This window comes from Dipteris shenzhenensis, chromosome 11 (assembly GCF_047967505.1).
Source record: "Dipteris shenzhenensis isolate YYH24624 ecotype China chromosome 11, Dip_SZ_1.0, whole genome shotgun sequence".
Classification (NCBI taxonomy): Eukaryota; Viridiplantae; Streptophyta; class Polypodiopsida; order Gleicheniales; family Dipteridaceae; genus Dipteris; species Dipteris shenzhenensis.
Genome location: NC_141606.1, coordinates 4,845,779 through 4,868,494, shown reverse-complemented (window position 1 = coordinate 4,868,494; position 22,716 = coordinate 4,845,779). Strand labels below are relative to the sequence as shown.

Sequence of the window (22,716 nt, the reverse complement as noted above, 5' to 3'; positions counted from 1 at the left end):
CACTAGCTCCTTCAAATGTTTCAGACCTACTCGGCATAAGACCTCTCTCTAGGACCCTATATCACCACTTCACTCGTGCTATTCAACACCAGCAGTGTCCCACCATGATCACCATAAACTGTCTGAGGGGGGGGGGGGTCCTAACACTTTCGGAAGTATTACCGGAGGCCTAGGGCCACTGGTGCGAGAAGCGAGTAAGGCATGCCATAAGTGTCACTGATGGTACGTAGGCGAGTGCTAGTCGATGGTGTCAACTATGTGCAAGCGGTACAAGTGCTGAAGTGATGTGAGCAAGAAAAAGACCAAAGCGGAACAACATCATGAAAGCCAACCCTCGACATGAATGGCAAAGAACTTCAACCACATGACATAGGTCCGTTCTACCAGGTGAAGGGAGAGGAGGGGAGGAGAACACAACGGAAAGAGATTTTAGAGTAGTGAGCAGAGATGGGGAGTAGCATAACTCATTAGAAAGCAAGATGACTGATACACCCGGAGAAGATACACACGAGGCGAGCTCTTGACTCTAGCCTCTCACTCCTTCACTCACGCCTCTCGCCCCTGCCAGAATGTCCCTCTCCCTTTCCCCTTTCCCCCTCTTCACCTTCTCCTCCTTTGCTCCACCCCCCGTTACCAATCTCCTCTCCTTCTTCCTATTATATGTCTTCTTGCATCCTTAGCCATCCTTAGCCATTCCACCGTTTGTGGGCCGCTCTGTCCTTGATGGCTTCCGCAACACTCTAGCCTATTCTGGGTCAGTGAATCCCGTGCTCCATGTGTTCTCCTGTCTATTCCATGCGCTCCTGACACTAGTTGGTTGTGAGGGTTGGTGCACCACCTATACCTCTTAACTGTTGGACTGCTTCCCATGTGCACCAACAGGTGTATCCCGTGTACCATTGCGCCAATACTTCCCGCTGATCAACTTTGACCATGGTGGGTCGAGGTTGAGGTTTGGCACTCTTCAGTCATGCATTGCTTCCGTCATACCCAAGTCATGTCAAGTCATGTCCATGTCTGTTCCAGAGTGACCAAGATGTGAACATGGAATGGGCCATAGATCCTTCCAGATTGACCATTGCAGAGGATACTAGATGGAGACTTTGGATTTTTCAGGGTCGGCCTCTTGCGGAGCTTGACTGGGACCCAGGTGAGTGGGCATGGCCTGCTCCGCTGGCAGGCGTTCGTCCTCTTTCATTTTACCAGTACTCGACGAGGGTAGGTTACAGGCTTTAGCAGAGAGACTCTCATCACCTACCATCTGCTTCCCAGCATTGGCACGCACAGGGACTTACTGCAGAGCTCTTGCAGAGCTACTGGACCCACTTTTGGGGCATCAGTAGAGCCAGGAAAGTCTCCTACTTTCTTTGGCTCACTATACATAGGGGTATACCGGTGGGTACTTGGCTTCAGCAGATGGGTAGACCCTCCTTGTGTATGCGTTGTCAGCTTGCAGAGGAATCTAGCAAGCATTGTTTATGGAGTTGCACCAGCTCTAGAGTGGTATGGACAGGTATCTTCAGGTTGTTCTCATATGTTACATCTGAGTCCTTTCTGATGACTTGGGGCACTGCCCTTTGGGGGATAGGATCTGGAGCCTTTACTCTCTTTGAGTCAGAGCCAGGAGACCACGGTTTCTTCATGCAGCGTCACCAGAGACGGGGTCCCACAGAGGCTAGCATCATGGAGCCACAGGATTTACTTTTGGTACCGGTACCAGCTCAGGATTCCATGCCTACTTCTGCTGCAGGGTCAGCTTGGGAGGTGATTTCCAGCATTACCCTATGGCGGATATGGTGTTCGCGATGTTCTTTTGTCCTTGGGGGCCATTTATGCACGGAGGCTGACACTCTCGCTTCCATTTGGGTGGAGATTATCTTCATTCTCAGGAGTCAGTGGGAGCGGTGTACAACCACCTCTTTGGCAGCTCGTGGGAGACTTATATCCTTCATGAGGACATGGGACTGCTCATTATTTTTTCATTTGACCCCTTTTGGGATGTCGTGACATTTTAGACCACCTCCATGGTTTTTTTGCCACATTGTTGAGGCTAGGGATAGAGTACTTTCTCTCCCACCTGTTGTATGATTTGTTTTGAATGGAATATATCACTCTTTTCTATTTAAGATGTGAACACGCTGTGTATGACCAAGGTCTAACAACTTGGCATGTTGCCGAGGTGACCATGATGTGACCCAGGTGTGACTCTTGGTGGGTCGCCATAAACTTTGAGTACAACACAGCTGCCTGTGATGGAGGTCTCACCTCAAAACCTGCCATGAAATTCCACAAAAGGTCATTATTTGCCATTGCAGCCAAGGCATAAATGCAAAGATCCCAAAGAAATCTAATTGAATCAAATGACTGCACTAACACAAGTGCAAATGTCTGATTCCACACAAGGTCAATAGCCTTCAAAATGTCTGTGACTGAAATAACTTGCAAATAAACCTCGAGGCATGAGGATCGTAATGCAAAGACACAGGAAGCAGAAGCCCCAGTTTGCAGACGGAAAATGTGCCAGAAAAGGGAAAGGCAGGCCCAACGTCTTTACAAAAAAGCTTGCACAGCAAATGCAACAAGATTTAGGACTCACATTCCTTTGTCCAGAAACTCTGACTAAAGCAACAATCCACTGCAAGTAAAAGTGACTGCGCCGCTCCTTCCAGAGGGCTCCAAACTGAAGAAAACAATTTTGAACTGCCCCAACCAGTCTACACAAAAAAAGAGAGCTGAATTGGACCTCGAAATTGAGGCAAAGGCTCACAATGACGTAACTGGTGGCAAAAGACTATTGACAGCTCTGAAATGAGCAAAGCCACTTGAAAATGGAGCAAGGCAACTCTGTAATACACAAAAATGCCTCAAATTTTAGTAAAACAGCTGCGAAATGCACAAGAACAGCTCTTAAATGCAGCAGCACAGGAGTCGCCTGCAAAACATCTTCAAAGACTGGGTTCCTCACAAGTAGATATCCAAAACAGCAGATACTCCAAATGTGGCTCCAATAGTGGCAAGCAGTCGATGGTAGACCTGAGGAAGACCAGGAATTCTAATGAACAGCGATGTGACCTGCCTGTCCTCCTCAACCGGAGTGGTCACTGAGATCCCCCCCCTTCCTGGAATGCCTTCTTCCTTGGCAGAGGCAATCCATGCAGATGGGGTGCCTCGTGTTAGGGTCATTGTCTCTGACCCTAACATCTCAAATGACCACATCATGCTTCAGTGTCCAGACGGCTCTCTCTTTCAACAGAGAGTCGAGATTTCAGGTAGACAGGACCAGTGCAGGATTTGCAAGACCCTTGGGCACATTGCTAGAGACTGCCCAAGGAAGAGAAAAAGACCTAAGAGGTCTCCTTCATGTACTACCCCGACTGCACCTCCCCAGCACCCTGTACCACGCAATCCAGGACCACCAGGAGTAGCAAGGCGCCCCGCTTCGCGCACCCCACGACAACTAGGGGCAGCAAGGCGTCCAATGCCCACAGCACACCCAATACCATGGTGGAGAGCTATCAGAGCGGCTCCCTTACCTCAGGAGGAGACCTTTGATCTTGTTCAGACAGACGCCTTCCAGACTCTAGAGGTGGATGTTGCTGCAGCCCCAGACACTACAGCTCCACATCAGGAGGGGCCTTCAAATGCACCAGCCCCAATCACCTTGGTTTTTGACCACGAGGGGGCTACAGGTACTTCTTCCCTGCAGACTGTTCCTGCCACAGTCAGGACAATAAAGAAAGTGCAGGCACAGATGAGGACTCCAGATTCCTCTTCAGCCCATCCACAGGCCTCCTCAGCCCCCAGCTCCAGTTTTGCTGATAGAGGCCTGGCAGGTCCTTCTCCTCTATCTTCCATGAGTGCAGGTCTTCTTCGCACTCTTCAGCCAGACTTGTTTATCAGGAACTTTTTTTCGGCACTGGCAAATTCGGCTACTTTCATGGATGAGGAGGAGTTTGTGCCCTCCACCTTAGGGGTCCCGGTCATTGGGACTCCTTTTGATAGGGCCTCCCCTTCAGCAAGTGTGGGGATTCTTTCACCTGTTGAGTTTCCTGCCCTCAACAGGAGTGTTTCGGCCCAGGGGAAGCTGGTCTCCTCTACTAGGTCGGGTAAGCCTTTCCATCCAGCATCCTCCTGTTGATGAGGATAGTCAGCTGGAACATACATGGCCTAGACGGAATTCCACACCATTGCCATAGGTAGCTAATCCGGAATCAGCTTCATCTAGGTGTCACTGGACGTGCTATTGATATCCTTTTTATCCAGGAACACAAGTTGGATGCCAGTGATTGCTCTAAGTCTGGCAAACTACTTTCAAGACATACCTTCTTGTCGCCTGCTATGGGCATAAGGGGAGGTACTTGCATTTCGGTTTCTCCTTCTATTCTCCCCTTGGTTGCTGGTCATGGTATTATCTCCCCCTCTAGAGCTCAATGGATCATTATTTTGATTGGAGGGCGTAAGATTGGTCTTCTCAATCTTTATGCTCCCAACAACAAAGGGGAGCAAATCTGCTTTTGAAAGGAGTTACTCTCTTGGACCCCCATTGCAGATTCTTGGATCATTGGTGGCGACTTCAACATGGTTGAGTTGCCTTCAGACAAAAAGGGAGGCAGATAGGGTGGAATTCATTCTTTGGAGAGGGCAGCCTGGGATGCCTTTCTCTTTCAGTACAGTGGCAGGGACACTTGGTTGGATGATGCCTTTCATGTTATGCCACAGTCACTCCTGTACTCTTGGTCGAACAGGAGAATACACATGCCCATCCATGCATGTATTGACAAATTTTATGTAGACGATTGGGCACTTGACAGAGGAGGATCTATATGCATTTCCACTGGGGTTTCCACCTCACACCATTTTCCAGTGGTGTTGCACATTCTTGAACCTCATTGGAGAGGACGCTCTGCCAATGTCAGGATTCCGGATGCTTTTTATGCAGAGGAGAGCCTCACGGAGGATATTTTACAGATTTGGGTTTCTCACATACAGGGTGGAGCTGTCCACCCATCTCAGGTAGCTGCAGCCTTATCTGGAATTAGTGACTATTATCGTACAGTCGCTGATTCCAAGAGACGTGAGATTGGTATACGCCAGCAGTTAGCGTCCCTTCAGAGGAAAGAGCAGAAGAGGCCCACAGATGTTTGGATTCAGGAGCGCCTTGCTCAACAAGAGCTCATATACAGACATTGTTGGATCAGAGAGCAGAATATGCCTTTCATGCTTGGGAATCCTTTTGGATTCAGATGGGTGGCAGGGTCAACAAACACTTTTTCTCTACTCATGGGCCCAGACATAGTAGAGATAGTGTCTCGCAGCTTGTTGACTCAAACGGGGTGTTACAGTCAGATTCTGATGTTGTCATGCATGTAGCTTCATATTTTTTTGCATCCCTTCTTACTGCAAATCCGAGCACATAGGCTATAGATGATGCCAGAGAGGTTATTTGATAGTGTATCCCTGTATTGGTGAAGAATGAGATGTATGTTTCTTTGGATGCACCTTTCACCAATGCAAAATTCAAGACTGCATTACTTGCCCTTCACAAGGGCAAGTGCCCAGGTTCGGATGGACTTACCCCTTCCTTTTTTATTACTTTTTGGGAGCAGATTGGTGATCACATTACGTCAACCCTGTAGAGCATGTGGGACTCTGGTGAGATGCCAGACTCACTTACAGATGGTCTCATTCATCTCATCCCAAAGGGGGGTAATAGGAATCTTGTGTCTCAATGGAGACCCATCACTCTATTGGGCACCTTTTACAAGATTCTGGCGAGAGCCATCACTCTGCGGCTACAGGTTTTTCTTCTAGATTTGATTCATGACACATAGATAGGGTTTGTGCATGGCAGAAGTATTTTTGATAATATTTTCTCATTTTGGGACGCCTCAGAATGGGCCATGCAGAGCCGCCAGAGATTGGCCATTCTACTCTTGGACTTTGAGAAAGATTATGACAGAGTAGACTAGGATTTTTTAGAGGGTACTCTATCTCGCTTTGGTTTTTCAGATGCATGAATTAGAGGAGTATCCTCTCACTACAGATCAGCCCATAGCCAAGTGCTCATTGGGGGGGTAAGAGGGGATTGGTTTCAGATTTCCAGATCAGTCCGCCAGGGATGTCCTCTTGCCCCTTTTCTTTTTCTGTTTGTGGCGGAAGCTATGAGTATCTACATTAGATCTCAAGCTGATATTTATGGGCTGAAGCTTCCTATCCACCGGGAAGAAGAGCCCCTGGATAGTGAGTTGGCAGATGACACGGCTGTTTTTTTGGATGCCTCCCCCAAGATGCTCACTTCCTTTCCGACAGCCTTGGATTTATTTTGCACAGCTGCACGTGCACACATTAATTGGCATAAATCCAATGGTTTTTGGATTTGCGATGATGACACCCCGGATTAGGGTAATGATTTTGGCTTCACTTGAGTATAGAGGGGCGTCTCCATCAGATATTTGGGCTATCAAGTTGGGGTGGGCATCTCTCCTTCACAACAATTTGCTCCGGTGTTGGAGAGCATAAGAAGAAAGCTCCTTTTCTGGAGCTCAGCCAAACTTGACTTGGCTTCCAGGGTGGTGGTGGTTAACCAGGTTCTTCTAGCCACAGCATGGTTTGTATGCTCTTGTTGGTGCCACTCTAGGGATTGTATCACTCAGCTTAAGAGGCCTGTACGAAACTTTTTATGGAGTGGTCCAACACTACTTTTGGGATTGCAGACAGACGAGAATCATATGGAAGGGGATTGCAAGACTTTTCAGCACTTTTGTTCGCCTACCTTTCTATATGACCTGGGGATCAGTGGTTTGGCTTACTCTTTCAGGGCCCCAGATCTTTTTTGAGAGACTTGACTCCTCTTCGGCTCTTCACGTCCGACGACACCTTGTGGAGTCGTGCTCTCTAGAGGATGTTCCGGCCACTCTCTTCAGGGCTGCTCATTCCTCGGTCGACTCTCCATGGGAGGTCTTAGCTAGCATTGCAGCATGGCACATTTGGAGAGCCAGATGCACTGAGGATTTGGAGGGTTCTCAGGTTCACCCTTCTCCGATCTTGGCCAGTACTTAGACAGATACGGTACACACTATGATGGCCATTTGGGCGACCATGATGAAACCAGCTCTGATACCACTGTAGGATTGTGTGGAAGTAAGGGAGTAAAAATGTGACTCAAGGAGCTAGCTGAATTGAAGTGAATTGTTGCAAAACATTACAACTAAAGTAAGGGTACAAACCTTCGAAGGCCAGCCCTAAACCCTAGCCCTGGTCAACTCATGGGGCTACTTTATGTTATAAGAGTTGACTTTATTAAAACGAACTAGTAGTACTAGAACACAACTAGCACTAGCCTACAAGGCCATACTAGAAGCTAACCCTTGCATACTGGTTACCCAAACACAGTCTTCACACCTATGATGAGGTGTCATCATTCAATGTACTTTCTTTAAAGGTCGTTGAACCCTTCTTTCCATGTAAAAATAATTCCTTTTTGTACCCCGCTCTATCTATCAAATGCTTATAGGACCCACGGGTTTGTGGATCTTATGTTTTGGCATAATACGGAAATAAGGTGTGCAATTAATGTGCTATCACTCTTTTCTTTTAGCATAGTAACGTTTTGTCTTGCCTAATTTCAAAGCTCTTGGAATGACATTAGATCTTTGCAGATTTGTAAAGAGAAACATGGCCAATCAGTACTATTCACATTCCAATGAAGGCAAAATATGCATTTAACTATCCTTGACTTCCAATTTTTCTTGCTTCATCGATTCTCACACTTAAATTTCAAATAAAAACTTCTGTTAAAAGAAATGTTACATGAAGAGCAATAGTTTCTTACCACTTAATTTTGCTATCACTGCTAGCAATTGCAAGTACATTGCCACTCTTATCAAATGTGCATGTGCTGGACGCACTTGGTCCGGTGTCAATTGTAGAAAATTCAATCACCTTACGTATGTCCCATAGCTTAACAATACCAGCCACATCCACAGAGGCCACAAGAGTCCCCTGTAGACTTTTAACATGTAAGCGCTCTCTCTCTCTCTCTCTCTCTCTCTCTCTCTCTCTCTCTCTCTCTCGTTGATGATGTATTTTCCTTTCGGATGATTTTGTGTCCCATAGGCCATGTATGGCCTTCCGTGGACCTTTAATAAAATTTCTTTCTTTCTTTCTCTCTCTCTCTCTCTCTCTCTCTCTCTCTATATATATATATATATATATATATATGCGCATGCGCGCGCGTGTGTGTGTGTACATCCACCCAGATAGGAGTTTGATTTCTTTTTTGTTTGAATTCGGTACTAGGCACTCTGGACTCTCTGGAAGGATCGCAATCATAGGGTCTTTGGTGATCCTGTTTTTTCCAATTTCTCTTTCTTCAGACACTCTTTGCAGCAATCGCTTTTTGATTGCTTGCAATCTCGTGTCTTTGATCATGATGTATATTTGTCCTACAGTGAGATTTTCTCTTGATGTATTATAGCTCTCCCTTTCTGGGATAGCTTTTTTTGTAATATAATGACTCAAAGATTCCACACAAAAAAAAAGTGTGTGGTGTGTGTGGTGATGTGTGCGTGTGTGTGTGGTGTGAGAGAGAGATCCCGTGCTAGCCCTCGTGCTCCCATGCTGCAATTGCTTGTTTCTCCCTCAGTTTGATGCCCTCGACATTCCATTTGATGCCCGTTTTGTGTCCGTATGCTCTGTCAGAAAATCTCCCCAAAAAAAATAAAATCGTACTGTCAAAAATCCGTACGATGTCCGTACAGCCAGGAAAAATCCGTGCAGTTTTGTCCATACAGTTTCATCCATACAGTCCGTACAGCCAGGAAAAATCCGTACAGTTTTGTCCGTACGGTCAATAATTCCGTACAGCCAGAAAAATCTGTACAGTTTCGTCCGTACAGTCAGAAATTCCGTACAATCAAAAAAATCCGTACTATCAGATTTTTGTACTGATTCATTCGTACTGTTGTCCGTATAGATTGTACTGCTGTTGTACCTGCTGTGCTTTCCTCCTTGTAAAGCTTTGCTGCTTCCAAGCCTTTTCCTTGGCTCGAATGGCGGATTATTCCTATGAGAAAACCTTTCACAAAGACAAGTCAGTTTCCAACAAGAAACAAAAACACGTAATGGATTCAGATGATTCCCTTCATGACTCTGCTGAGGCTCAACTTGTTTATGAGGTTATGCATGAAGGGTTTGAAGACACCTGCAAAGGTTGGAAAGATCCACTTCCCACCATTGGCATTATGGTGGAAGTGGATGATATCTTTTATCCAATTAAGGAGTATGCAAAGCATGCCATTATAATTTTCTTCCCAGGACGGATGCCTGCTGCTACAGCGAATGTTGGGAATTGGTTGACTCGAACCCAAGGTGGTTCTTATGTCAAAAAAGTTCATTATGCAGCAAGGGGCTTTTTTGAGATCATCATGGCTGATGAGGAGCACCGTCAGGTTTTGCTGGAGCACTCTCCTCTCTTCTATGGCCAGCAGACGGTCCATGTCCTGCCCTGGTCTCCCACCCAGGATTATCAGGCATTGATTCGGCATCGTTGCCCTGTTTGGGTAGAAGTCGTGGATTTTCCTCAAAGCTTGTCTTCTCTTCTACCTAAAATTGCAACTTCCCTCGGTAAGGTGGTATGTCCACTGCGACCCAATGGAAATTCGAATCGCTTCTGCATTTTGTGGGATACTGATCATCCCACTCCAGCTTCATATTCGATTACTATGAATAATGTTTCCATGGGGAGTGCCTTTTACAAGCTCAAGTGGGGGCTGTTTGCAGGTGCTTGCTTTGAATGCAAGCAATTTGGGCACATGGCCTCACAATGCCCTTCCCGAGCTCCACAAATGCCAGTGCAAGCTGAAATGGTTTAGCCTTTGAATAAGAATGCAAATGCCTCTTCTGTGGTAAAAAACAAAGGGGTCAAACAGTTTTTCTCTGTTCAAGACAAAGGCAAAGCCCCGGCTGTCTCAAATGGCAATGCTTCTTTTCCTGTGGCTTTGTCCTCTCCACCTCAGGGGAAGGGGGAAAATTTTTTGACTAATGGATGGCAAACTCCTCGCAAAGTGATCTCCCCCAGGCAACCTTTGCCTTCTCAGACTTGGAGTGGTGCATCCTCTCATGGGAAAACACTTGCTGAAAACTCTGGTGTTGGCTTGACCTAGGCTGCTATGACTGCAAATTGGACCTTGTTTCCTGAAGAAGAAGTTGCTGCACTTTTGTCCTCTCCTCAGGCTGATGCTTCATCCCAAGGTAGAGGCCCGGACATTAAGGTGGAAATGCAGACATAGACAGCCCGTTAGTTGCTGTACATACCTATCCCATAACTGTAAATATGCTTGATCATCTAAAGTGTGTTACTCTCAATGTACAGGGAATGTGTGATGGTCGCAAATGGAAACTGGTATGGATGTATATCAAGCAACTGCAGCCTGATATAGTTGCTTTGCAAGAGCATAATCAGCATATGTATGTTGGTCAAATAGGCCATTTTGCTAGTTATGATATCTTCTATACTGGAGAGCACTCCTTTTTTAGTGTGGCTTTTTCGGTAAAGCACGACCTTCAACCTATTGTGGCTCTCAATGATTGCCATGGTAGATGGATTATTGTTCAATGCCTTGTTCAAGGGAAGAATTTTGAATTTGCATCGGTTTATGCCCCCCAATCTTCTCGTGATAGAGCTTTGATCTGGACTGCCATGCATAGCTATCCATGGCGACAACATGCCTTCATTTGAGTTGACTTTAATAAAGCCCCTCAATCGGGTGACAACACCTCAGGCCACACTCATATGTTGTCTTCTGAAACACAGGCATGGTCTGATTTTTTGCTTCAGTTGCGCTTGGTTGATCTCTAGAAGGAATTACAGCCCATGCTTCCGGGCTATACCTTTCAGCATAATGCTCAATCTTCTTATCGGGCACGCTTGGACAGATGGTATCAGGTTGATCCACAGCATTGTGATGCCCTTACTTGTCAAATTTGGGCTGATCATGCTTTCACACATTCGGATCATGCTCCTCTTTGGTTGAGGCTTTCCTTACATGAATTTCCCACTAACAAATTGCCTTGCCGAAGGCTTTTGCTGATTAATAATAGTTATCTGGAGCATGTTGACTTTAAAGCCTTGGTCTCTGATGCTATTCAGCCTCTCTCTTCTCAGATACACATTGGTTTGGATTATGCCTGGCAAGATTTTGTTACTCGGATGCAAGTAGTTATTCAGGATTATGGCAAATCCTATATGCAAGCCACAAGGGAGACTGTAGCACATGCCAAATTTACTTGTCAGAGTTTGACTAAGCTTGCTCATCTTCGCCCTTTGTCTTCATGGGAAAGCATGCTCTTATATCAGGCTCAATTCTCTCTTCAATCCAATGATCATCGCAGAAAGCTTGCTAAATGGGAAATCCGATCTAGACAACGGGCTTTTTTGGATAAAGGCTGCTCTTCCAAGAAATTTTTTAAGAGTTTACACTACAAAAGACAAACTGCCAATATCTGTCGGATCCGGATGCCTGATGGTTCTTGGTCGACATCTCATTTAGAGCTTGTTGATTTATGTGTGCAGCACTTCTCCACTCATTTTGGACATGTGGATACTCTTTCTCCTTGGGTCGTGTCTGCACATCAGCTTCTTTTGCAGCATGTTCATCCAATTCTGTCTAATGCTCAGGCTTTGGAACTTGAACATTCCTTTATTGAAAGAAAATTGTCTGATGCACTGAGATCCTATGGCAGATGGAAATCTCCTGGATGGGATGGTCTCACTGTTGAATTCTTTCTTGCATTCTGGGATCTTCTTAAATTCACCTTGCTGCAAATGGTAAATACAGCATGGCAAAATCAGCAGATGCCTGTGTCATGGAAAAAGGGTCTTCTCAAGCTGATTTCAAAGAAGCAGCTATGTGATTCACTTGGTGATTGGAGGCCAATCACGCTCATGCCAGTCATTTACAAGATCATTGCCAAAATGGTGGATTAAAGGTTATTTGCATGCTAGGTTGCATCCCTCCCAATATGGCTTTGTTCCACGTCGCCATATCACAGATAGCTTTGCCAATGCTTATATTGGGATTGAATATGCCAAATACACGCAACAAGATGTTCTACTCTTGCAGGTAGATATTGCAAAAGCCTTTGATACAGTTCAATGGGATTTCATCTCGCAAACTATGCGAACTTTGGGTTTGGACCAAAAATGCAGCAGGTTATTTACTGGCTTTACAGAGATAGCAATGTAGCACTTTGCCTGGCTGCCCTTTTGTCTCATGCTTGCTTCTTGACTGGAAGCATGTTCTTTCTCATCTGAAATGGAATGGGCAGCAATCTTTGCGAATTCTTTGAGAGCTGAAAGCACTCACTGGTCGAAAGTCTTTCAACCTCCCTTGGCTTTACAGAAGCCTCGACGTTCCTACTTTGTCTCGTTTAAAGGCATCACCTCGGTTGCTGATGTTATAGATGATGCTGGTACTGTGCTTCCCTTTTCTCTAGCAGCAACTACATATGGATTGGGCTCTCATTATCGTCCTTTGTGGCAACAAATTATTTCTATGCTTTCGCCTTTTGTTCCAATTCCTCCTTTGGAACTCCAGGACCGGCTGGAAGATTGGACTTTGACTTCTCCAGGGTCCTCTTCTCGTCCTTTAAGGCTATCTCAGATTACTGTACCTGCATTGTATAAAATCCTTTTGCCTCAACCTTGGGTTTTAGAGAGAGGTGATTCTGTTTGGTGAATGCATCGCCCAATCAAGTGGAGGAAAAGATTATAGCAACTTTGGGCCTATAAAGTACCGCTTCGGCAACAGGTTTTCTTTTGGCGAGTTCTTTTGCAAGTGTTTCCATTTGGACAACTATTAGCTCATCGACACATTGCTCCTGCACTTTGCCATAGATGTTCTGCTTCTTCGGAGACTGTGCCTCGCTTGTTTTGGCATTGTCCGTGTTCTCGTGAGTTTTTTTATCTGCCTCGACAGTGCCTACAAGTGAGATTCCTATCTGTTCCGTTTGGGAAGTTCTTCTGGCTATTTGGGTTTCATCCATCCAGACCAAAGTTTCATCTTTTCTTCGTTTGGGTTCGCAACTGGGCACTACGGATGGACTTTATGGACATATAGGAATTGTAAAGTCTTTGGTGATCCTACTTTCTCTCTGTTTGACTTTTTTAGGCGTTCTCTGCATCTTTCTTTGATTGCTTGCAAACCCGTTGCATAGATCATGAGGTCTTTTTGGCATATACTGAAATTTTCAGTTGATGTAATTGTAGCACCTTGTTTTGAGGTTGCTACTCATATAATATAATCAATCAAAGATTTCACCAAAAAATGTGTGTGTGTGTATTATCAGCAAGATTTACATGAGGGTCTCAAAAAATAGAGAGCCTCAACAAGAAATCAAAAGCAAAGAGAAACTATTTCTAGGCATGACTGAGGAACATCTCTTCATAAGATTGCAAGAACGGATTCCCAATATACCTCTCATGGATTTACCAAAAAAAAAAGTGTTTAAAGGGAGAGGTGAAAATAAAAATAAAAAAATAATTAATATATATCTATATATATATACATATATATGTATGTGTATGTATATGTATATGTATATGTATATATGTATATGTATATGTATATGTATATGTATATGTATATATGTATGTAAAATAATTAATATATATCTATATATATATACATATATATGTATGTGTATGTATATGTATATGTATATGTATATATGTATATGTATATGTATATGTATATGTATATATGTATACATATATATGTATGTGTATGTATATGTATATGTATATGTATATATGTATATGTATATGTATATGTATATGTATATATGTATGTATACATATATACATATACATATACATATATACATATACATATACATATACATACACATACATATATATGTATATATATATAGATATATATTAATTATTTTTTTATTTTTATTTTCACCTCTCCCTTTAAACACACACACACTTCTTCTTCTTCTTCTTTTTTTTGGGGAGGGGTGCAAAATTTATATGTATTATATTACAACAAACTATGAAACTGTCCCCAAAAAAGAGGGGGCAAGTAGTCACAACATCAAAAGATCTCATTATAGGACCAAAAAACAGGATAATCCAGATCCCATGCATGTAGGCAGTCAAAGAATGATTGCTATAGAGAAGCACGAAAGAAATTACACTCATTAGACAGGGCAGGGTCACCAAAGACTCTATGCCCAAAAATGGACCCAATGAAAGAAAAGATTAAATCTCACCTGATAGGATGAACACCAAAGATCCAGAATAGCTTGCCAAAATTAGATGTTAGGAACGGGTTGTAAGTCATCGGTGAAGCATAAAGAGGAAATCATGAGAATCCAGGCATGCACACAAGATACGTAATTTCTTATTCTTCATGCCTATCCACAAGCCCACAATTCCCTAGATGGTTCCCCCCTGCCACATGTCATCATTTTAGACCTTTAGCTTGGTACACCATTTACCCCTCTCTTGGGGCACAATTAAAACATTTGCCCCTTGGCATTCTTACACATTTAGGTGCTCCTAGGCCTGAGCACTTAGAACCACCTAGTCAATGCCAATACACCCTCACCTAGGACCTTGGCAGTTACTTCCCTTGACCATTTAATTTACGCACATGAAATATCACACAGAAGTCGGTCATCTAAGAGAAAATGCCCACCGATCTTTCCGAGGTCATGCTATCTCGGCTAGAGCATAACATTCCTTCCCTCTTCAAGCATCAGCGTCCTCGATGATGAAATCTGGGAACACTCTCCGTAACTGGTATACGGATTCTCAGGTACCTTCTGATAGAGGTAGACCATGGCATGCAACCAACACCATGGGTATCTTCCGATTGCACACTTGCATTTTTCCTCGGTCCAGGATTCCTGTTGGTTTGCGTCTTGCATTATCCTCTATCTCCTGAAACAAAACAACACCTTCGATTAGTGAGTCACCAGTATGCAAAAATTTCTTTAAACGAGAAACATGAAACACTAGGTGCACCTTACACCCCTGTGGCAATTCTAATTTATAGGCTACCTTGCCTATTCTTTTTAGAATTAACCATGGCCCACAGTATCGAGGTGATAACTTAGCACACTCTCCTGCAGTGAAAGACTTAGAGTGCGAAGGAACTCTGAGAAAAACTTTTTCTCCTTCCTTAAATTCTCTAGTGGATCGGTTTTCATCCGCATACACCTTAGCTCTATCCATAGCTTGGCGGATGTTAGCTCTCGCAAGTGCTAGCATCTCCCGCATCTGAACCATAATGTTTGCAGCACTAGGCACTTTCTGAGGTATTCCAACTATAGTTGGATTTGCTGGCCTATAACCATAGTTCAGCTCAAACGGATTGAACCCGGTAGAGGAATGTTTTCTATCATTGTAGGCAAACTCTAACAATGGCAACCACTTGTCCCATGTATGTTGCCTCAATGACACATATGCTCTAAGCATATCCTCTAAAATTTGGTTGATTCTTTCCGTATGACCATCCGTTTCCGGATGATCCCCACTACTCATTCCCAACTCAGTCCTTAGTGTCTCAAATACCGCAGTCCAAAAATGACCGGTAAATTTGACATCTATGTCTGGCACGATGGATTTGGGTAATCCATGCAGACAAAATATATGTCTAATAAACAAATCTACTACTTGCAGGGCACTAACAGACTCTCTAATTGGAATGAAGTGAGCCATCTTGGTAAGACGATCAACCACCACAAGGATAGAATCATACCCACCTTGTGTCGTAGGCAGTCCTACAATAAAGTCCATGGAAATGCTCTCCTACTTACTTAGTGGTATCTCCAAGGGCTGTAAAAGTCCGGGTGGCTTCACCCGCTCTGCCTTACTTACCTGACACGAAAAACAACGTGTCACATATTCATGAATATGCTTTTTCATCTTTGGCCAAAAGAAATCTCGCTTTACGAGATCATATGTCTTCTCGACTCCTGGATGTCCCGCACATGGGCAATCATGGCATTGTCGAATGACTCTTTGCCTGAGATCATTCTGATTAGGTACTACTACCTTGCTATTTCTTTTCAGCATACCATCCCTTATGGCATATCTTGCATAAGTTTGGCCTTTTCTGGATGCCAGGTCATCCTTTTCCCCGGGTTTTAACATATGAGCCTTAGGCCATAGGCTCTGGACAAACTCGTCCACCTTTTGAGTTTCTCTAATCTCGGCCATTAGAGCACTCTCTAACACCGTGAAACTCATGTTATGCATAATGCGTGACAACGCATCAGCAACTTTATTATCCTTCCCTCTTCAGTACCAAATCGTCAAGTTAAACTCCTGCATGAGTTCTGCCCACCTAGCTTGGCGGCCTCTCAAGTCAGGTTGTTTACAAAAATGTTTCAGAGTATCATGATCAATATCCACATAAAACTCTAATCCATATAAATAATGTCTCCATGTTTTCAAAGCATGGACAACAGCATACAACTCTAATTCATGAGTTGGCCAATTTCATTGAGAGGGAGAAAGCTTCTTGCTTTCAAAGGCTACTGGCCTTCCCTCTTGGAGGAGAACTGCTCCTACCGCAATGCCACTTGCATCGGTTTCAAGGAACAACGGGTTCTGGGAATCAACTATTTTTAACACTGGTCCTATGACCACAGCTTGTTTTATGGTGTTAAAACTTTCCTGTTGATTCTGTCCCCCTTTATCTGAGGTCAGATCAGTCAATGGCGATACTATTTCGGAATATCCTTTGATATGCCTTCAATAAAATTAGACAAATCCCAAGAATGATCGCAAAGCGGTCAAACTCTGAGGGATTGGCCAAGTCAGTCGCAGCCACTTTCTTTGGATCCATTTCTACCCCCTCTGGAGTAATTATGAATCCTTAATATTCAAGTCTAACCATACACAGTATAGTTTTCTTCTTATTTACAGAAAGACTGGCTTTCCTTAAAGTACTGAACACTATTCTTAAGTGTTCATGATGCTCAGTAATACTTTTACTGAATACCAGAATATCGTCAATAAAATGTACTACAAACTTTCCGATATACGGACGTAGTAAATCGTTCATAAGCATGATGAATGTAGTTGGAGCATTGGTAAGTCCAAAGGGCATTACCAAAAACTCATAATGTCCAAACTTGCTCCTAAAAGCGGTTTTATGCACATCCTCGGCTCTAATACGGATCTGATGGTAGCCACACTTAAGATCTATCTTACTAAAAATTACGGCCCCATGTAGCATCTAGCAAATCATCGATCTGAGCCATCGGATACCTACGCTTAATAGTGATATTATTCAGTGCTCTGTAATCTATACAGAGATGAAAAGTATCATCTTTCTTCTTTTTTAATATCACTGGCGAAGCAAAAGGTGAAAAACTGGGTTGAATCTGCCCCAGCTTGAGGTATTATTCCAGTTGTCTTCGCACCTCAACTTCTTTTGTAAAGCTTAATTTATAGGGAGGTCTATTTATAGGTTCTGCCCCCGGGATGAGCTTAATTTTATGTTGAACATTTCGCTCTGGAGGTAACCCATAAGGTACCTCATCCCTAAAACAATCAGAGTACTTCTCCGATATCTCTTTTGCCAACTTGGCCATTTCTCCATCTTGGGTAGCCTCAGTGCTAGCCGATGCATCATCAATCGACTCTACCGATGCTATACACAGACACAGAAACTCTTTCGGAGTCTTCCGAATTTCCATGGCTGAAATCAATGGTCCTCGAGGTAAATCCTTTTCACCTCACAAAACATATTCTACCCCGTTCATCTTGAACTAGTAAATATGCCTTTTCCAATCAATGGCTGGATTTTTCCAAAAATGCCAAGCCATGCCTAGGGCTATATCTGCGTGAGCAAGCCTAGTCAACTCAAAGTCCAGCTTCTCAACATAGTCTTGTATTCGAGGTTCCAACTGGGTAACCCTCTGGTCCCATACTTCAGTTGAACTTCCGTCCGCCATCCTGACCGTATAAGCATAGTTAGATGGACTAGTTTTCAACTTGAGCCTCTTAATAAGCTTCGAGTTAATTACATTGTGCATTGATGCTAAGTCAAACAATACAATCACATCATGATTGGCTACTTGCCTTTTCATTTTAATCAACTCGGGCTCATCGAAAACCGTATACCCCATTGCTGCAAGCTTTGAAAGGATGTTATCGGGTGCACCGCTTACTAACTTAGTAACAGACACACTTAACAACACAGGTACTAAACTCTGAGAAGGTCCCGCCAATTGCATCTGCATATGTTCCGCATTGGGACTCTCCTGCATTTCCGCTTTGCATTCAGATATTATCATATTGGCCGTGCGACGGTCTTTGTTTAGTGGACAATCTTTCCACTGATGTCGCTGAAGGCAGCCGAAGCATAGTCCTTCTTTTCTAGCTTTTTCTTTTTGCTCAGGGGTCAACGAGGATTTTGACCAAGCCCGGGCTGCCATTGGAGTTATTTTCTTTTCACCCCAACGGTGGTACTTGTCTTTGCTTGTCCCTCAACCGGCTTCACCGACTTGGTTTGGCCACTTGGTTGCGAGACACTTGCCTTTGAAGTCCATTTCCTCTGAAATCCCCCTTTTCTCGGGTACTCATGCTGAGTCCCTGCTTGCCTGCACAAACCCACTAGGTCTGCCTCTGGCATCCTCATAGTTCGGGGCTACTGCAATAGATTCATCTAATGTAGTCACATATTTAGCCCGAACTTCCATTTTAATTTTGTCATTCAGTCCATAGATATAGTCTTTCAACTGAACCGACATAGGGAGAGGGTCTGTTATTTTCATAACACATTCCCTGAAATTGTCAGTGTACTCTGCCACCGACAAATTCCTCTAGCAAAGGCTTCTGTAAGCATCCCAAGCTCGGGACTCTTCGTCAAGTGGAAGAAAGTGTTTCTTAAATTCAGCCTTAAACCCTTCCCAGGTGGTAGGGGTAACCTGATCTTTTTGTTGTTTTATCCACCACCTATCCGCTGCCTCAATAAACAGGTGAGTGGTCTCGCGGATCTTCTTTAGATCAGATCTGATTTCACAAATGGTGAAGGCTTCTTCCCACTTGTGTAACCAAACCTCGATCACATCAGAACTGCGCTCGGTCATCTGACCAGCGTACTTTTCCGGTCTATAATTGGCAATATTAGGTACCTTGACCTTCCCACGTTCCGACGGGTGTATACTGGGCTCTGGCTCTGCTGGAGCTTTGCCCTTTTCATTTCTAGATGGTCTAGCTGACAAGGCTTGCACCATCTCTCTAATTTCATTTTGACCAGCGTTCACTTGAAACTGCTCGTTCATGATCTGTTGTAAGGCATCTTCTAGTACATAAATCCTACCCACCAGAGTAGGTGCTGTGTGGTGGGACACTTGTTGCGTAGATTGCGCTCTAGATTCACCAGGATTTACCCTCGAATCTTGTCCCTTTGCCTCCATTCTTTCAAAAAGGAAAATAGAATTTATTTATTAATATTATTAATTTTTCACTTCTTTCCGCACGCCAAAACTCCAAAAGTATATCACACTTCAAATTCCCCTTTGCTATACAGGAATAATTAGACTGCAACTGAAAACTGAAAATTTGTATAGAAGGACAAAAAAAAAAAGCCCCCCTGGAAGCTCCGTGAAGTCTTGAGAGGATACTCCTATCCCTGGTATTCAGATCTTCAATAAAATAGTCGAACCACTGCCAAACTGCGTAATCTGCGCGATGTATTAGTCTTGGCCAGACAAAGTTCAAAAGCTAGGCGACCTGGTCTTGACGTGACTGCGCACATAACCGTACCCACGCTCAAACGATCACCTCGCTCCCGAGCTATTTGCATGACCACATCCCAGATGCGCAACTCTCCCACGCATCTTCGGCGCTGCTCATCAATCTACCCAACTATTACATAGCTTGCACACCCGCGATGCCAAGGAGTTCTGAAAACACCACGTGGTACAGCTGTAACGACATCCGCTTATTGGTCGGACTTCCCGTCGTGTGCCTCCTGATTACAGCCTTGTAAAAAGCTCCCTTGATTCTGCGAATTAAGCTAGGGATGGTAACACAGTCCCGACCAACTTCGTTGAGCCCACGAACAATATATGGATTCTACCGAGAAGCCAGGTCCTCCCACCAAGAAATCCCACGCTTGCGATGACGTCCATGACTATCAAGTTGCGCCATCACCTCCGTATTGTCCGTCGTCACACATCCCAAACATTCTGCGCTCTGATACCAATTGTTAATGACCCAAACAAACTCAGGAAACTTCTTCCCGTCGATTCAAGCTCACAATCATAGGCGATGGCATCATAATTTTCCTCCCAGCCTATCTCATGGATTACATGCACACAAGATACGTAATTTCTTATTTTTCATGCCTATCCACAAGCCCACAATTCCCTAGATGGTTTCCCCCTGCCACATGTCATCATTTTAGACCTTTAGCTTGGTACACCATTTACCCCTCTCTTGGGGCACAATTAAAACATTTGCCCCTTGGCATACTTACACATTTAGGTGCACCTAGGCCCGAGCACTTAGAACCACTTAGTCGATGCCAATACACCCTCACCTAGGACCTTGGCAGTTACTTCCCTTGACCATTTAATTTACGCACATGAAATATCACAGAAGTCGGTCATCTAAGAGAAAATGCCCACTGATCTTTCCGAGGTCATGCTATCTCGGCTAGAGCATAACACAAAACTTATAAAGAGAGGCAACTACCAAAGGCAATGATCGACAAGCTGCATGAATGCCTTGGACCAATGAAGACATTCAGCTCGCAAGGAGTTGCCAGCAACAATATGCCTGCCATTCCATTTAAGATGAGATAGTATATGTTTCTAGTCCGAAAATAAGCCAGAGACAAAGGGACGACCCTTAATTATTCTAGTAATATGCCCTAAGAGAAAGTTCCAATGAGTGAGATTCCAATGACCAAAAGCTGGAGAAGACAAATGGCAAAGCAAATGCCGCATCTTTAAAATCCAAGGCTGATCACCCTCTAAAGCATCATCTTCCCCTCATGAGCTAACAAATTCGAATGAATATTCAGAATGTTCAATCCCTCGTGCATCTTTGGAGTGCAAAGGTGATCCACAGAAAGAAGCCGAAGTTCTTTACGGTGATGATGGGATTGATAAAAAAGTTCCATGATAGAAGACATGAAAGATGAAATCTCTCGCTTTGAAAACATCATCAACGGTAGATAGAATTGTATGTAGGCGATTAGGATCAACTGAACAATGCACAAGTGAACATGTAAGGGCCAGTAGCAAGCTTCCAATATTCCAATTTTTTCTTCAACTTTTCAAGTACCCAATCCATATGTCGGCACCTAGAAACTGTCCATCCCAAAGGATAACTTAGATGACGCACCAAGTTTGTGAGCAAGACAATTTTCCCAGGCCATAAATACGATGTCAATTCTTTAAATGTAGTGGAAAAGCTTGGATTTATGAAAATTGACTTGTAAACCAGTAGCCAATCCATACAAGGAAAGTGCACTCATAAGACAATAAAGATCCCCCTGGAGAGTGAAGAAGGAATCATCAGCATATGCATGCGCAATGAGCGGCTTTCCTCTACGGATCTTCAAATCCATGTAGTGCACCCGTATCAACTAAATGATCCATGTATACAAGCATGGGATGAGATCGTATAGAACAAGGCACTGAGTGGACAACCTTGTTGAATCGAAGTTGAAAGAGTCCACTCATCAGTTATATCCCCAACTAGAATGGCTTCAACCTTACTATCCTCATAAAGCCAATAGAGATTTTGCATTTTATCCCCAAATCCTAGAGCGTGCATGGTTTGTGAAACGAAGTCCCATTGTACTGTGTCAAATGCCTTAGCAATATTAACATGCTCCTGGTATTTAGCATATTCGATCCCCACATAAGCATAAGCAATATTACCAGCAACATGTCTACGAGGAATGAATCCATATCGGGCAAGATGTAGCTCCTCATGCAAAAACCCCTTACTACCATCCACTATCATCTTAGCAACTAGCAGCTTATATATGAAAGGCATGAGTGTGATGAGCCTCCAATCAGCAAACATATCACATAGCTGTTTTTTAGGGTATAATTTGATTAGACCCTTCTTCCAACAATGGTTCACATATGTTGTGTTTCCCACGCATCATTAACCATATATAAGAGTGCAGGTGATATGGCATCCCAGGCCAGAGATGGTAATCAGCCAAAGCTCAAAATGGAGGAACAGAGTTTGGAGCAATCGACTAGACTAGAGATGGTTGTGTATCAATTGCAGCCAGCAGATCCAAACAACAATGATTTCGAAATTGAAGAAGTATTAGCCACACAAATGTCAAGGATTGAGAATGTGTATTGGATGATGTTGCTGCCTCTAACCATTATCATCCTCGGTGACAAAGAATATATTTTTTTGCAAAGATATACAATTTTTGACAGTGTTTTGTGAAGACAAGGATTATCCACACTATATTGTTGGGATTCCAGCATTGACTTGGTCGTAGATGAAGGATAATTATGCAGCAAACATCTCACAAAGATGCAATCCTTGGAGAGTGTAATCTTTGAAACTTGGGGGAAGAGATGATGCATGCAGAACAAAGCCTCATCACGGAAGAAGCATTCCATCAAGCCCAAGATATAATGGTGGAGAGAAAGCAAGCTTCAAAAAGAGATCAGGGGGAATCATTTGGAGAGGCTTCTTGTCTATAG

At 43.8% G+C, this 22,716-nt stretch overlaps 1 protein-coding gene across 1 annotated transcript in view; it reads right to left on the bottom strand.

The window, feature by feature from the left end:
* Nucleotides 1–22,716, bottom strand: part of LOC147896522 (uncharacterized) — a 149,549-nt gene that overhangs the window by 40,737 nt on the left and 86,096 nt on the right. The window contains exon 13 of the mRNA XM_087381890.1: nt 7,832–8,001. Coding sequence (XP_087238016.1) covers nt 7,832–8,001 — 170 coding nt within the window. The remainder of the gene's footprint in view (nt 1–7,831; nt 8,002–22,716) is intronic.